Source organism: Myotis yumanensis, unplaced genomic scaffold, assembly GCF_028538775.1.
Source record: "Myotis yumanensis isolate MYYU_CA2020_CCGP unplaced genomic scaffold, mMyoYum1.0.hap1 SCAF_3, whole genome shotgun sequence".
NCBI classification, from domain to species: Eukaryota; Metazoa; Chordata; class Mammalia; order Chiroptera; family Vespertilionidae; genus Myotis; species Myotis yumanensis.
This window is the reverse complement of record NW_027223754.1, coordinates 9,027,751-9,044,734: the sequence shown is the minus strand read 5'-3', so window position 1 is coordinate 9,044,734 and position 16,984 is coordinate 9,027,751. Positions and strand designations below refer to the sequence as shown.

The 16,984-nt window shown below is 38.0% G+C and overlaps 1 protein-coding gene across 3 annotated transcripts; it reads right to left on the bottom strand.

Moving 5' to 3' along the window:
- Positions 1-2,434: 2,434 nt before the first annotated feature.
- Positions 2,435-16,684, bottom strand: TLR3 (toll like receptor 3). 3 transcript variants are annotated; one of them, XM_070408224.1, is made up of 6 exons: positions 16,497-16,684; positions 15,952-16,059; positions 10,697-11,149; positions 7,797-7,988; positions 5,161-7,013; positions 2,435-4,616 (listed from the first exon to the last, which is right to left on the bottom strand). In XM_070408224.1, the coding sequence occupies exons 3-6, from the start codon at positions 11,138-11,140 to the stop codon at positions 4,388-4,390; spliced, it is 2,718 nt and encodes a 905-aa protein (XP_070264325.1). In that variant the 5' UTR covers positions 11,141-11,149; positions 15,952-16,059; positions 16,497-16,684; the 3' UTR covers positions 2,435-4,387. The 3 variants fall into 3 exon arrangements, with proteins under 3 accessions (XP_070264325.1, XP_070264324.1, XP_070264326.1); XM_070408223.1 differs by lacking the exons at positions 15,952-16,059; positions 16,497-16,684 and adding an exon at positions 12,141-12,286; XM_070408225.1 differs by lacking the exons at positions 7,797-7,988; positions 15,952-16,059; positions 16,497-16,684 and adding an exon at positions 12,141-12,286.
- Positions 16,685-16,984: the final 300 nt, after the last annotated feature.

Sequence of the window (16,984 nt, the reverse complement as noted above, 5' to 3'; positions counted from 1 at the left end):
TCTGTTTCCTGGGGGAACATATTTAACATAAAAGGGAACTAAAAATCCAAAACTGGCTGCCCAGAAATTCTCGCACAGAACTGGAAAAGTTCCATCATTGAAAAGTCCCGTGCCCTAACCAGTTTGGCTCAGTGGATAGAGCGTCAGCCTGCGGACTCAAGGGTCCCAGGTTCGATTCCGGTCAAGGGCATGTACCTTGGTTGCAGGCACATCCCCAGTTAGGGGGTGTGCAGGAGGCAGCTAATGGATGTTTCTCTCTCATCGATGTTTCTAACTCTCTATCCCTCTCCCTTCCTCTCTGTAAAAAATCAATAAAATATATTTTTAAAAAAGAAAAAAGAAAAAAAGAAAAGTCCCGTGACTCTTGCCCAGTGTACACAGTGGGTCGTTTGCTGAATTGGTGGGGAGAAGAGTCCCATAACAGAACTAGTTTCTCCCTTGGACAGGAAGATGGATCAAGGCTAGAGAGCTGCAAGAGCTAAGAATGGCTAACATATCAGTTTACCTAGTGTAATTAGTAACTAATGATCAATTGATAGTTTTGTTATTTTAATACAAATTTATAGTTTTATGGAAAAAATTAAGTGTTTGAAATCCTCTTCTGTTATGTGAGAAAAAGCCTGTCTGTATGGACTATGAAGCTGTAAGTCACACTTGTCTATTCAACTAGTTGTCACATAAATTTAAGTCATAGGTTCAAGGAGGGAATTTTATTGTAATTTCTGGTTTTGCTAATGAAACCCATGAATTATAATTTTAAAATACCTTACTCCTTAAGTCTAAATTCCTCTGTCATGCTCTCTGCAACATGGCTCCAGCATCCCTAGTATCTCCCAACACCAAGTTCACATTTCCCTCCCTACCTTTCACCTCACTGTTCATTCTGCCATTGTCATTCTCACTCACCAAATCCTACCCAACTTTGAAAAGTCTGATCCTCTTCCATGAAGTTGTCCTTGTCTGGGTCCATCTTTGGTAATCCCTTCCTACCCTAATTCCTGTTGCCCTGGTTTCTACAATGTATCTCATTATTGTTTAGCATAGGGTTAGGCACATGTAGCTGCTCCATAAATACTATTAATATCATTATCCTATATAATAAAAGCCTAATATGCTAAGTGTCTGACCGTTCGTTTGACTGTTCCACCAGTTGCTATGATGTGCACTGACTACCAGGGGGCAGATGCTCCAACTGGTAGGTTATCTTGCTGCTGAGGTCCAGCCAATTGGGACTGGGCAAGATGGGCCAGCCATGTCCAGAGCCCTCCCGAGGTCCCTCCCTGACCCTGATTGTGCATTGGTGGGATCCCTTGGCCTCGCCTGCACCCTCTCGAAATCTGGGATCCCTTGGGGGATGTTGGAGAGCTGGTTTCGGCTCAATCCCCGCAGGCCAGGTTGAGGGACCCCACTGGTGCATGAATCCGTGCACCGGGCCTCTAGTTAATATATAATTGACATACCATAAATTTCACCTGTTTTAAGTATATGAGTCAACAACTTTTAGTAAACTTACATAGTTGTGCAATCATGACCACAATCCAATTTTAGAACATTTTTATTGCCCCCCAAAAGATTTCTTGTGCCCACCTGCAGTTATTCCCCATTCTCAACCCTAGGCCCAGACAACAACTCCTCTACTTTCTGTCTCTTTAGATTGCAAGGAATGTCTTTTTAAGCTCCTGATTTGGAGCCTCTTCACATTTTCTAATGGTCACCATCACTTACAATTGAGTTCCTTCAACAATAATCTAAGATAGACCTTTCAATAATTAGACATCGTCAAATAAATGGCACCAAATCCCCCTTCCTCACTAATAAATCAATCCTATCTACTACTTATTACAATCTAAAAGATGTCATTAGTAGTTAAAACCTAAATAAACACCTAGATTTATTTTAAATGCAAGGTTGTTGATTCAGCTGTGTTTGGGTTTGAAAGTGAAAATCAACAAGAAGGAGTTGGAGTGAACAGATAACATAATGGCATCTGAGCTCATCCAAACAAGTCAATTCACTGGTGGAAATTAATAGGTCAGACCAGCATCCTTTGCTACACGCCTTGTGTGAACGCAAGGGAGAAGGACTTCTCCTGAGGACAATTAGAAAAGACAGCCTTGGGAAGTTGCTTCCTGTTTAGGTCAAACACAAGTCAAGGCTCATAGCTTTGATTAGTTTTACTTATATTCAGTTCAACAGGTCATCCCTTATGTATCCTGACCTCTTACATATTAAGCAATTTTTAAAAGGTTACACTTGAACTCAATTTAAATTGTGGCCATTTGATTGTCTACCTCATAAGCAAATACAGAAGAGAATAAGAGCAAAATTACTTCCTGCCCTGCTTTTCATGAATTGATGACATATTAATTCATAATAATAATTTACTTATAATTATTTTAATGAGGTTGAGAACATTGAAACATGACAATGTGCATCAAGAGAAAAAATAGTTGTGGTTTTTATTTTATGATGCCAACACAAATGTTAACAAAAACGTTATAAAACAAATGTCTCACATGTGTGTGACCTGTGTAATGAGGAAGTAGAAAGAAGTCCTCCACATGTTCACGTTGTTGGAAGACAGCAGACTCTCAGAATCATGGTTCAGTGGATATGACTTTTTTTCAGGATTATGTTAATTTCATCCTGAAAACACTAAACTAGTTAAATCACAGTTCCAAAATGGGACATTTTAATGCTCCCTAAGTTCAATAAACATGTACTTTAACTCTCTTTTACATTTAAATACCAGAACTAGAAAGGTTTTATAAAGCTATTCATTACAGTATGAGTTTCCTCAAAAAACTAAAAATGGAACTCCCATTTGACCCAGTGATCCCACTTCTAGGACTATATCCCAAGAAACTGGGAACACTGATCAGAAAGGATACATGCACCCCTATGTTCATAGCAGCACAATTTACAATAGCTAAGATTTGGAATCAGCCTAAGTGCCTATCAGCAGATGAGTGTATTTAAAAAATGTGGTACATCTACACAATGGAATACTATGCTGCTGTAAAAAAGGAAGGAACTCCTACCATTTGCAACAGCATGGATGGACCTGGAGAGCATTATGCTAAGTGAAATAAACCAGTCAGAGAAAGACAAATATCACATGATCTAACTCATTTGTAGAATATAATGAACAACATAAACTGATGAAGAAAAACAGATCCAGAGACAGAGAAGCATCGATCCGATGGTTAAACCTCAGAGGGAAGGTAGGGGATGGTGGGGGTAAGAGGGAGAGATCAACCAAAGGGCTTGTATGCATGAATATAAGCATAAACAATTGACACAGACAAGGGGGGGCGGGGGGTGAGGGCATGAGCTGGAGGGGGGGGATACGGACACATATGTAATACCTTAATCAATAAAGAAAGAAAAAAAAGCTATTCATATCTATTTCCAATAATTAGAATTTTTATGTAAAACAAAATAGTCATAAGGACTAATTTATACCTAGCATATTATTTTGTGGTACAATAATATAATCTATATGAAGGTATTAAACCATGATCATCATCACTAAATACATGAGAATATTTATGATTTTGTTTATCATCATATTTTCAAGATCATGAATCATGAATCAGTGGGACCAAGTGATTTGGCCAGGGCTACCTCCAGAGTCTGTGAGCAAGGGAGGACAATATCTTGTTTCCACAAAGCCAAACTACTAATTAACCTTCAAGAAATAAGCCTTTCTGCAATTATTCTAAGTAAGATAATTATTTCTTCTAACATATTCTATAGCAGGATTTCAAATATTAAGAAAATGTAAGTATTAAATCATTTGTTTCATTAAGTAATCAAAATTATTAACAAATGTTTTCTGCCCTAGAGTCTGCATATTAAAATGGTATTTAAAATTTAACAAAATCAACACTGGGATAGGCACTACTAAAATACAAGCTTTTCAATTGGCAAAATACTGTAATTAAACTTTTAAAAAATATGGGTATATATTTTATTGTTTATAATTGAAATACCATTGTGCCCATTAAAACAATTATTTTTTATTCTGAGTACATAAAAAACCCAAATATAACTATTACAAACCCTCACATAACTCTTACCTTACTTAAATGAGGAATATTTTTAAACTTTCTTAAGTTTTCATTGGCCTCAGTAACCAATTATGTATATTCATTAATAGGGAATATTCCTATATGTTTCTTTTGGGTCAAATTAAGTCAATTGGTTATAAAAAGTCTGAAATAAGGAGATATATTTCCATAGAAGAGAGATAACTGTGATCTAATACTCTCACCTATAAAATATAAACAAACAGATTTACACTGTTTCCAAGTAAAACTTAAATTTACCATGAAACTTTTTTTAAATTAAGAAAGTTATTCCTTTGTTTAATTTTTAAATAAATCTAATGTACTGAATTTCTGGACCCAAGTGCTACTTGCAACGTGTGATGAAAGGCATTTTTCCGTTCTTTCTGAACTGGCCAGTTCAAGATGCAGTGAGATTTAAACATTCCTCTTCGCAAGCAGAGTGCATGGTTCAGTTTATAATCTGGAATCTCCTCAAGAAAGATCAAGATAATGGAATCTAGGTTTTGTTCAATAGCTTTTTGAACTGCTTGGTGCACCTTGAATCTAAGTAAAAACAAACAAACAAAACCACAAGAAATTGAATTAAGTTATATATAAATATACAGTTTTTAATAGTCAAAAGCTCTAAAATCTAAAATTCCCCTTAGAATTTACTTTGATATCTCACTAAAAATCAGGTTATATTTTTTCTTAATTTTATTTTTTAAACTAGAGGCCCGATGCATGAAGATTCATGCAAGAATGGGCCTTCCTTCACCTGGCTGCCAGCACCACCTTTGCTCTGGCCAGAGCTGCCTTTCTGCCTTCCCACACCTCCCAGAGGCCCGGAGCAGCACGATGCAAGGGTCCCGCCCCACCCCGCCCCTGGCCGATCGGTGCCTGTATATGCAAATTAACCCACCATCTTTGTTGGGTTAATTTGCATACTCACTCCTGATGGGCTGGTGGGCATCACGAAGGTATGGTCAATTTGCATCTTTCTTTTTTATTAGTGTAGATTCTTTGAGTTGTGAGTAAAATGTTGGTAATATTGAAAAGCTCAATGTAAAAACAGCTATATGCTTCAAATGTCACAGTGTTCACCTACCTTTTGCATAATGGATCTTTTAATAGATGCTGTGTTACAACAAAAATGGTTTTTCTGCTCCTTTTGATGCTATTAACAATTGCTTCAAGTTCAAGGACACCTGCCTGGAAGTCCCTTTCTTCCAGACAAAATCTAAGAGTTTGATCTTGTTCTTCCATTGGGGAGAAGTTCTCCCAGACCCAGTCCCTATCTTCATAGGCATGGATTATATACGCCGCATAGTCAAACTGCTCTGGCTGTCTATCCATTTCTTTGAAACCAAGAGCTCGATGCACTAAAACATTCCAGTAGAAGGATATCCTCCAGCCTTCAAAATGGATGAACAGTACAATAAAAATAAAACTCAATAATATACTGGTATTTATCATGAAAAGGAGTTTGAAGGGGGCACTGTCTTTGCAGGGTGATATATCAAAAAGCATCACCGGAAAACCATGATATTGAGGCGGGGTATTGCAGAGGTAATGGCTTGATAGTTCAGAGATATTGGCATGGGTAGCATTGAGCCAGGTAACAAACCAGGCAATACTTTCACACGTGCAATCAAATGGATTAAAGCGCATATCTAAATTACTCAGGTTCCTGAAAGCTGGCCCAAAAACATCCTTCTCAACTGATGTGATGAGATTCTTCTGAAGGTTCAACGACTTTAGAGATGCCTGATTGTCAAAGATGGATGGTGGAAGTATGTTTAAATTATTCAACCCTAAATTGATGCTCTTTAACTGAAGCAAGTCCTTGAAGACCTCTGCTGGGATCTCATCAAAGCCGTTAGACTCTAAATTAAGGATGTGGAGGTGAGAAAGACCCTTTAGAAAATTAACAGGACCACCAGGATTTGCTTGTTTCCAGAGCCGGGCTAAGTTGTTATGCTGCAAATCCAGAATTTCCAGTCTGTCCAGACCCTCCAACAGTTCATCATTGATGTTGGCTATGTTGTTGTTGCTTAGATCGAGGATGGTCATATTGGCAAGAGGGCGAAAAGGTGAAGGGGAGCTATCCAGGTTTTTAAGGGCCACCCTTCGGAGCATCAGTTGCTGAAGGCTTGGAACCAGGGCAAAAGAGCTAGTAGTCAGTTGCAGGTATTTGTTGTAGGAAAGGTAGATTTCAACAATGTTTTCTAGACCTCTCCATTCCTGGCCCGTGAGTTCCTGCCCAATGTCATTAATGCCCAGGTCAAGTACCTTTAGGTGGCCCAACCAAGAAAAAGCACCCCTCTCTATTTTTGAGATTTTATTTTTTGTTAGGTTGAGCATTAGTAAAGGAGAATGAGCAAGTGATACAAATGTGTTATTTGTTAAAGTTGGCAAACTGGTGAAGGAGTTGGATAGACTTAAATATCGCAGCTGTGTGAGTCCCGTGAACATATTGCTTTTTATGCCTGGAAAGTTGTTATCGTCCATGTTAAGATGCTCCAAACATGTTAGCCACTGAAAGGCAAAATCATCAATCTTGGGAAGCAAAGCAAGGGAATTGCTTTGTTTAGTAAAAGAGCGTCTCAAATTCAGGTATCTCACGTTGAAAAGCCCATAGAAGGAGCGAGAAGACAAATGTACTATGTTATTATACTCCAGGAAGAGATATTCTAGATGTGGAAGCCACGCAAAGGAATCATTGCCGATCGAATTTAAGCCATTATAGGAAAGATCAAGCACGGTGAGGTTCGTCTGCTTTAGTCCAGCGAAAGTCGTATTGCTTGTTCTGTACAGCTGGGTGCCGCTCAGGGAGAGAGTCTGAATGCTTGTGTTTGACAATTCCTGACAAAGGTTCTCGGTGAGACTGGGGCCCAGTTGGGCATTGTTCAGAGAGAGACCAAATAATTTTCCAATTGCATGGAAACACCCTGGAGAAAACTAAGGGTGGAGGGAAAAAAAGAGGTGAATAACCAAGACACAGTAGAGTTTGTATGACCCTTGCAACACAATCCGTTAAACACAATGCGTTACTCCAGCCCCCTTCCCTTTTCATCACCTTCTCTGGGTTTTCTCTCCATCCCTCTAATTCACAGCTCCTTACTCTGCACCTTGCTCCAACACTCCTCTCTGCCCCTCCCCTGGTCACAGGGTAACTTCTACTCAGCATCCATGGCTCAGCTTAGATGTCACTCCTGCTGAGGTCCTTACATGCCCGACATGTGCTACATTGTCTAGCACACAGTTCAATGAAGTAATATTTATTACACTAACTTTATAACTGGAGAACTGGAGTAGAGAGAACTTGAATAATTTGCCTGATTGCACAATTAATAAGAGAGAAAGCCCAGAGAGGAAGGCAACTAAATTAGCTCTAAAGCCCGTGCTCTTAAGCATCATGCTATGTTAATTCTTTCAGAGATTTTGTAAGATAGATGGTATTTCCACTTTATACATGAGGACCCAGAGAGGTGAAGTTCCCCAAAGTCAAAGTACTGGTCTATAATGGAAGGAGGATTTTAAGCCACTTCTGTTTGACAGCAGAGGCCTAGCTCCTAATTGCTACCCAACTCCCTTTCTTGTGAGGGTGACATCAATGACCAAGAAGTCAGTGTGAAGGATTTCGCAAGTCTATAGAGATTTTTGGATTCCTATCCATGTGACACAATTATGGACTGCCCACACTTAAAGACAGAACACGAAATAATTTATCTCACTTCTTACCTCTTTAATTTGATTTGAAGACAACTCCAATTTTTTTAAAGAAGAATTGCCAAGGAAATCAAGTTCTTCACGTTTTAGTACATGAATTTTATTACTCGATAATAAAAGCTCTTGGAGATTTTCCAGTTGGAGTTGAGTTCCTAATTTAGTAGATGATAAGCCATTGTGAGATAAATCTAATTTGATTAAATTCTGAGAGGAAAAAATAAGTAGATGTTAGAATCTTGCCATCAAAAATAGTTCTTCTAAATCAGGGGTGGGGAACCTTTTTTCTGCCAAGTGCCATTTGGATATTTATAATATCATTCATATGCTATACAAAACCATCAACTTAAACATTAGCCTGCATATTTGATCAAACACTTAATTAACTCATTCCTAATGCCTTGGTAGGGCCAGACCAAATGATTTTATGGGCCTTATATGGTCTGCAGGCCGATGTTTCCCACCCCTACTCTAAATGTATGTGAACCTTAGGAAGAACTCAACAGCAAAATGTCATTTCTCTATTATTCTATAGAAAACTGACAATAGGAGTAATAAAAATCTTTGTTGAGATTAAAAATATTATTGTTGTAAGGATTTAGTTTCTTACATCAAGAATCACTTTATTTCTCTTACTGAAATAAGAAAGGCTTAAGCTTACTTATTCATGACATAAAGAATAGTCATAATGAGCATGTATTTACATATCTCTATATGTAAAAGCCTAAGCAACCGGCTGACCGTTCAACCGACCAGTAGCTATGACACGCACTGACCATCAGGGAGCAGACACTCAATGCAGGAGTGGAAAACACAGGCATGGAAACATGGAACAAACTGATGAATCTCAGAGGAAAGGGGGGAGAGAAGAAGGTGGGAAGAGATTAACCAAAGATCTTATATGCATCCTAGAGGATTCATGCACCAGTGGGGTCCCTCAGCCTGGCCTGCATCCTCTCGCAATCCAGGATCCCTTGGGGAATATCAGGTAGCCAGTTTTGGCCAAATCCCAGCAGGCCAGGCCGAGGGACCCCACCGGTGCACAAATCCGTGCACCGAGCCTCTAGTTTATTTATAATAAACATGTATTTCTGATCCAAGGAATATTTATGTAGCTTTTCAAACATATAGTGTCATACATCAGCCTTGAAACTAAATAACAGGAAAAGAGAAATGTTTTCTTAAAAACTATGAGGCCCTGCTGGTGTTGTTCAGTGGTTGAGCGTCAACCTATGAACCAGAAGGTCATGGTTCGATTCTCAGTCAGGGCACATTTCTGGGCTTGGTGCCCATTGTGCGGCATGCAAGAGGCAGCCAATTGATGATTCTCTCTCATCATTGATGTTTCTATTTCTCTCTCCCTCTCCCTTTCTTTCTGAAATCAATAAAATATATTTTAAAAAAGAACTATGAGTAGAGCTTTGTCAACCATGAAATCCTAAGAAGATTTTTATATTGAGCAAGATCCATAGCTATGTAAACTTTGCATCATGTCTAGTAGAGAATGTGCATTTTTGTTGTTTGTTTTGTCAGGGTTGTTTTTTCACCCTATGCTGTTTTTGAACATGTATGCTACAAACTCAAGTAAAAGATAAGGAAACATTTATATATATATATATATATATATATATATATATATATATATCAGTGCAAAATCTTATGTCTATTATAGAGAATAACACTTTTATTTATTTTAAAAAAATAATGTTAAAATTTCCCCCAATGATTACTCCAACCATATATTGAGGTCTTTGTATCCAAAGATATATTTTCCACCTCAAAATCTAAGAAGCCCCAAAAGAAATTTCAAATAGCTTCCAAGCAAATCATTTTATAAAAGTTTCTAAGCATATTTAAATATATATGTATTCTTGGCATCTGAGGTCCAGAAATGACCAGGTGTTTATAAGTCCATAAAAAGAAGAAAACAAATAGTTTTGAAAATGGCTTTGGCTTAGGAAAAGCACTTAATAACTGTTTCAAATTTAGAGATATTAAATACAGGGTGGGGCAAAAGTAGGTTTACAGTTGTGAGTACATGAAAGTTTATTTTTGTATTATTTATTAATTGTATTATTTTTTATATGAGCAACTATCAACCTACTTTAGCTCTACCTTGTACATTTTTCACAGACTTAAAATTCAAGTGAAGTACTAAAAGGAAAACTGTAAGTAGTCATTGGAAAGAAATATTGTGAGATTTCTAAAATCAAGAATAGATAACTTTAAGTTGAACAACTTATCATGTATCACTGTGTTAACCTTATTTAAGTTAGAATTTGCACTCGACATTTTTCTCATTATTTCAGGTACAAAATCAGCAGCCTTGAAAGGTTATTTGCTGTGCTCCTCATGGGATGTTCTGATTCATCTCTGATCTCCACCTCTTGTATCTAAGAAAGTTCTATTTCATATGGGAAGAAGCAAGAGATGCAGAGATCTTTAAAATTAAGATTGAAACTGATGTAAGCCCTGGCCGGTTTGGCTCAGTGGATAGAGCGTCAGCCTGCAGACTGAAGGGTCCCAGGTTTGATTCCAGTCAAGGTCACATACCCGGGTTACGAGCTCAATCCCCAGTAGGGGGCGTGCAGGAGGCAACCAATCAATGATTCTCTTTCATCATTGATGTTTCTATCTCTCTCTCCTCTTCCTTCCTCTCTGAAATCAATAAAAAAAAATTTTAAAAAGAAAGAAACTGATTTAAAATGATATTTTCTCTTTTAAAAACATTTCCCATGATAATGGCAATATTTGTGTGTGGTTCCCCTCAGTCCCCCAATTTGGGTAGATTATATTTCTCCTTCTTCACCCAGATATCTAGATATTAAGTATAAGAATGAATACATGACTTGAAATCTTAACATTAGATAACATACTTCTCATTTATTATATGGAAATAAACATTTTCATCTTACCTTCAGGTCTTTAAAGGGATTATTTTGAATTTTATGGATTAAGTTGTACCTAAGATGAAGTTCAGTCAAATTCCGGCAGAAGATAAAGGTTTTGTCAGAAAGTTGAGATAGCTCATTGTGTTGGAGGTTCAAAATTTCCAACAAGGGAAGTTTTTGGCACAACTCTGGCTCCAGTTTTGAAATGGAGTTAAATCCTGCATCCAAGATAGTAAGTTGACTGTATCTTGTAAAATTGGCAGGTGGTAATTTTCTGAGTTGATTATGGGTTAGATTTAGCACTGTTATGTTTGCTGGGAGGTCATCGGGTATCTGAGTCAACTTCAGATGACTGCAGTCAGCTACTTCATGCCAAACAGCACATCTGTTGGCAGAAGACATACACTGTATCCAAAAGGGCAACAGTCCCAAAAAGCAGGAGATATGACACAGCAGGCTCCAGCTCATGATTCTGCCCTATAAAAAAACATTAAAAAGCAATAAATTACATTAATAACACATGTTTTCACATGCATTGGTATATTCTTTGAAAAATATATAACCAAATGTATCTATGCATGATTTTTTTACTATAACTTTCATGATATACAAGTATGTATTACACAAGTAGTACATTAAATGGAAACTAGTGGCCCAATGCACGGATTCATGCACATTGAAAGGAAATTAATTAGAAGAAATATTTTAATATCACTATTTGCCTTTTCTCTATAATAGAAGTATCAGAGGTGAAAGAAAATTAGTAAGATGTACATGAAAATAATATATAAATGATTAATAAACAATAACAACATGATATAACAACAAAGACATGATATGAAAACAACAAAAACATGATATAAAAACAAAAACATGATATAAAAACAACAAAAAGATGATATAAAAACAACATTGATACAAACAATGACTGATAAATTGATTAAACTTATTCTAATATCTCCCTGTATACCACATTAAGAGTAAAAACACTTTCAGAGTGCTTGACTAATTTCCCTTGTGATGAAGTATTTACAACTTTAACATCACACGCTCTTCAAACTCGAGAGAAAGCAACATATACTGACCATGTCTGAAAATGGGTTTAGGTAGGAATATTCCTATTCCGTCTAGAGTTTGTCCTTGTGATTTATTAATAGTCATCGCAAATGACTATTTCCCCAATCACAGGAAACAGTCTTCAAATAATTTAAATAGGAGGCCAGTGTCAGGCGGGGAAAAGCAATTCGTTAATCATTAATTTTTTTAAATATGCCGGGCATTCTGGAAAATTTATATCATTTGGAGAAACTTTGCCTTTGCTACAACATTGACTAAATTTTCCATCAGTTGGTTTTTCATCGGATAAATTGAGGGATAGGCAAAATTGACATGTAAGAGTCATTCCACCACACTGTGTTCAATAATTACATCCCCATTTATCTCATTTTGCTATGAAGGCAGTTCCTACCAGTGTTGGTAGTACTTGTCGATGGTTGTTCTTCGGACATATTCTGTTGACAACATTGCTTTCTTTCAGCCTCAGAGGTACGCTGTGCCAGTAGTCGGTCTTCAGATACATTCTGTCGACGACCCTGGCTTCTTTTGGCTTCAGAGATATGTTGTGGCAATAGTTGATCTTTAGACATATTCTGTTGACAATTTTGGCTTCAGAATGTCAACAAAAACGTGACATCGTTACCCCGGCGCCCACAGCCACCGTTTCCAGGTTGGGCTGGGCTGTGGGCCGCATTTTGCACTATGGGGTCTCAGCAGCATCAGCTGCGGTTTGGTGGACTGTCACTCCAGGGTGGTGGCGGGGCCTATGTTCCACTTGGGGGAAGCGAGGGTTGCTTTGTGGGCGCCAAATCCGCGGTGCCATTTCTCTGTGCACGTCATGGCAGCTCCTGTGTTGAGTGTCTGCCCTCTGGTGGTCAGTGCACATCATAGTGACCAGTCGGATGGTCAGACACTTAGAATATTAGCCATGTATGTATAATTCAAACAGCACAGAAAATACAAAACGGATAATACAAACTCCCTCTTCACCCTTCACTTCCACTCCCATGGCAATGACCTAAAGTAATCTCTTGACAGTGTCTATTTTTAATTCTCGTGGTCACCTTCACAAACCTAAATAATATGCAAATGCTACTATTTCTTCATTTACTGACTAAGTATTATCTTCCCACTCTAAAGATAAGGAATTTAATTATTCTGTTTCATCATTGTTGTCACAATTTTTCTTTAGTTATTTTTAATTTAATTTAGTCTCTTGTTACAATTTTAATTTTAAAGACTATACTTAGAATTCTACTTATTGATCAACCAACTTTACACAAAAAAATCTCTCGATTCTTCACCATGTGATACAGGAAATATGCACCCCTGTATTTTCTACACACTTCTTCCTTCCTTGCATTTCCTAAAACTGCCAGCTATAATAGATATACAACGTTAGCATTTATCCTAAGAGTATGATAAGTCAGATATACTTGGTCTAGATCAATTCATAAAATCTAAAGTCAATAGATATCATTTACAACTTTATGATTATATAAATGACCATTCACTGCAGAATCGGTAAGACTTGAAGAAACACTGTCATTAAGAGAACAAACCCTGGAAATACACCCTCTGAGTTCTGATCCTGGATCCTCTACTATATAGCCTGGAGCAAGTTAAATTCATTTCTCAGGCCTTAGTTTTCTCATCTTGTAAGTAGAGATAATTAGAGTCACTCCTCCATAGGTTGTTACAAAGGTTAAAAGAAATAAGTCTTTCGGTATCTGGAACAAAGCAGGATTTACTACTATTATTAATCAGTATAATAATCCATGTTGTATAAAGTGGTAATTATAACTATTTCCTATTTTGTAAATTTTTTACTTTATAAAGGAAAATCTATGCAAAACAAAATATATCACCCGACAACCACAGCTCACCATTAAATCGGCAGGAAATAGTAGTGGGAGCCAAGCATGTAAAATACTTGATATTCACGGAAATGCATGAAGCCCCTTTAACTCCACCCCGGGTTAGGTGGAGAGCTTCTTTCAGGACCAACGTGGCACTGTCTTCGCAGGCTGGGAAGCAGCCAGCATCCTCCCTGAACAACCACATCACTTAAGGAGGCCTCATTCCTTTCAAAGTGCTGCTTTTCCATTTCATTTTAAAGAATGAAAAGAAAGTCTCAGGTTAGGAGGCATCCATGGGACATCTTACCCTACTACTTGGTCTAAAGAGTGAAATTAATAAATTTAATCACTTGTAATACAACATTCACAAAATCCGAGGCCTTTAAAAAATTCTTTTTGTTTGTTTCTTTTAATTAGTGGAGACCTTTACTTTCCCTCTTCCAGGGCACATGTCCGGGGCTTCCCAATGCAGCAGGTGGGCTGGTGACCCTCAGAGTAAGAGATCGCTCCTCTTCGGGAGATACTCAGACCCTTACCAGTGGGGTTTCCGAACCTGTTTGACGCCCCACCTATTGGCATTTTCTTTTTTTTTTTTCCTATTGGCATTTTCATGGTGAGCAATGACACTTAACAGTTTCTTTTCTGTGCTTACTGTCCATTTGTATGTCTTCCCTATGTTCAAATATTTCGCTCATGTATTAATCAGGTTGTTTCTTTTTTATTATTGTTTTATAGTTAATATTGTGTTATAGATTGTTTAATAACTAAAACCTTACTCTTTTAATTATTGTAGCTTTACAGTAAGTCTTGAAGTCAGAAGTGTAAATTTTCCCATTTTGTAACTCTTTTACTAGATCGCTTATTGCATGCAATGGTTTATGGGAATTATCTGAAATAATTTTATTTTTAATTTATTTAATTATCCCTCCTTATGAAGAAGTAAGTGGTAATAGGAGAGGACATGGTTGTTTTTATTTTATGCTGTGTAATCCAGAAAAATGATTAGAACGTAGCTGGTATTGAATAAATATATGTTGAATGAATAGCTTTCCATTGGCAGTTAAAAATCAGCCCAAGAAAACCACTCTTTTTTTCTATGTATGGTTACAAACTTGTTTTAGTGGAATTTGTACCCAATGTAGTATTTTCTGGTATGATTGTTTACCTAGTTTACCATTTCACATGTTTTTAAAAAATCAAATGTATCCTCAAGGTATGGGGATGAATCAAAAATAATATTTTAATAGATTTTTGTATAAGATCTAAAAGTCATGTCACAAGAAGAATTCCAGATAAGTTTGAATGTAAAATCTTTTTAGATGATTATTCTAGGAAAACAGAACTTGTCTGAGTATTTTAAATTATTCTTTTTAAAATTAATGGTTTTATTTTTATTCTATTCTAGTTCTCAGAAAAACAGAAGAAATCAGCTTCTATAAATTAACATTCCCATCTAATGGCCTTTACAATGCTGGCACTGAGTATTTTTAAAGCTATACACAATTTTATGTACCCAGGCTCTGAGGACATGGGGCCTGGCCATTTGGAGCACATCTCTGTCCAAGCCAGCGCCACACTGCACAGTGGTGAGGACATGGAGTCCGGAGCCAGGCTGCTTCGATTTTCCACCAGCTACAGTTTGGCTTGTACTGTTTGGTGTGTAAACTTTACATTTCTCTGCCCCCCTAAATTTAGACATATACGCTGTATGCAGACACATGCCAACACAAAGCCATATTGCAAAGTTGGGAAGCAGCTTCCTGAAACTGCTAGCCAAGGCCGACTCCATCTCCATATGACCTGACCCACATCTGCCCAAGCTAATCTCTGATCCTCTTACACATCCGAGTGGCTTTCCACTTCTCAGCTCCATGCTTTCTCCTTTATTAGGCCAAAGAAAGCCATTTTCTCACACCTGGGAACAGTGGAAGAGTTCCTCCTTGTCAAGCCCATTGTCATACAGTGCCAGCTCATCTCCCCCTGAAGGCTGAGAGAGGGAGACAAGCTCTTTTAAGCTCACAGGACTTTGTATCTTTAAGACGAAGTTGTGATATTTTGTGAAGGCTACCGCCAAATGATTTCAGTAGCTACTCTAATGTGCCTGCCAGCTACATTACAAAGGAAAGAAACATTTTTTTCATTTGCTGCATAAAATGTTTTATCCTGTTCATTAGGCTTGTTGCTATTATTTGTCCTGAGTTATGATACAGTTCTTCCCATACCGACATCATCTGCCTGTTCTTTCATGCTCCTAGAGTGATTCTGACTAGATTTCAAGCACCAGAGCAAAGAATCCAAAAACCATCGTGTACCTAGCTTCACCCAACGAGCGATCCTAGCCCCACAGGAAGGTGAAATCTCTACCTTTGTGTACTCTGAGGACAGCTGACCGTCCCTGTTGTCGTCAGTCCAAATCCAGCCGTGTGTCCATCAGGGACGGGAGGCAAATTTGCTGCAATCTCGAAAGTGAAACTGAAGTTAAAAAAAAAAAAAAGACCAGTTATAGTTGGTGCATTCCAAGAAAGGCAAAGGAAACAAACACAATCACAGCAAAAGGCAAAGAAAATAGCTCCTTAAGAATGTCTTCTGTCTTCTTCTTCAGGGGCAGTCCCCTGGGTTTCCTTAAAAGGGGCACAGATTTAGCAACAGAGAACGTTAAGACAGTGGGACTTCGCCCCTCAGTGTGGGCAGGGCCAGTACTAAAAAGTTAATGAATATCTAACTGAGAGGGAATTCCTCTGTTATTAACCTGAGGCTGATGCAAAACTGTCAGAACTGAACAGTGTGTAGTCAGAGAGGGACAGGAAAAAAAACCACTCTGTTCCTAATCAAAGCTAATTACTTCCATTTCTCTAATCTCACTTCCTCTTCCTGGCGACACTGTAAGAGAAGGAAGCGCAGAAACTCACCCTTTCCCAGCAGAGAGGGAGCCGCCTTTCCCAGGCAGAACCTGTGGGGAGCACCCAGGTGCCCGGAGAAAGTTCAGATTCACTGTCCAGTCTTCCATTTGCTTTACTGACTCCAACTGGTTAAAGGAATGTGCTTGTCCAGAAATGAGCACATTTTTTATTGTTGGGATATAATATTACAACTACATAGGTATTATAGCAAAACATGGCAATTGGCAGGGACTCTAGAGATCGCCTCATCCAACTCCTTAGTCTGAGAAAGGAGGAAAATGAAACCTAGTGGTGAGAGATTTGCCTAAGGACACACCACACGTTGCCGCAATGCCTTATACAAATAAATAAAGTAATAAAACAGCCTGAGGCGGTTGAAACAGGTCACTAGCTCCACAGGGTTGCAGAATTAAGAGCAAGAAGTAAACGTGTGTCAGTGTGTACACTGCCCACTCCTGGGCCCCAGATGTAGCTATTGGTTATTTAAAAGGGTCGAT

Excerpts from the sequence above, each read along its gene's own strand:
- TLR3 (XM_070408223.1), bottom strand. The coding sequence starts at position 12,251 with ATGTATCTGAAGACCGACTACTGGCACAGCGTACCTCTGAGGCTGAAA. Across the intron at positions 7,014-7,796 it reads CTTCAAATCAAATTAAAGAG|TTTTCTCCAGGGTGTTTCCA; the intron begins GTAAGAAGTGAG and ends CTCCACCCTTAG. Across the intron at positions 4,617-5,160 it reads AAAGATCCATTATGCAAAAG|ATTCAAGGTGCACCAAGCAG; the intron begins GTAGGTGAACAC and ends GTTTTTACTTAG.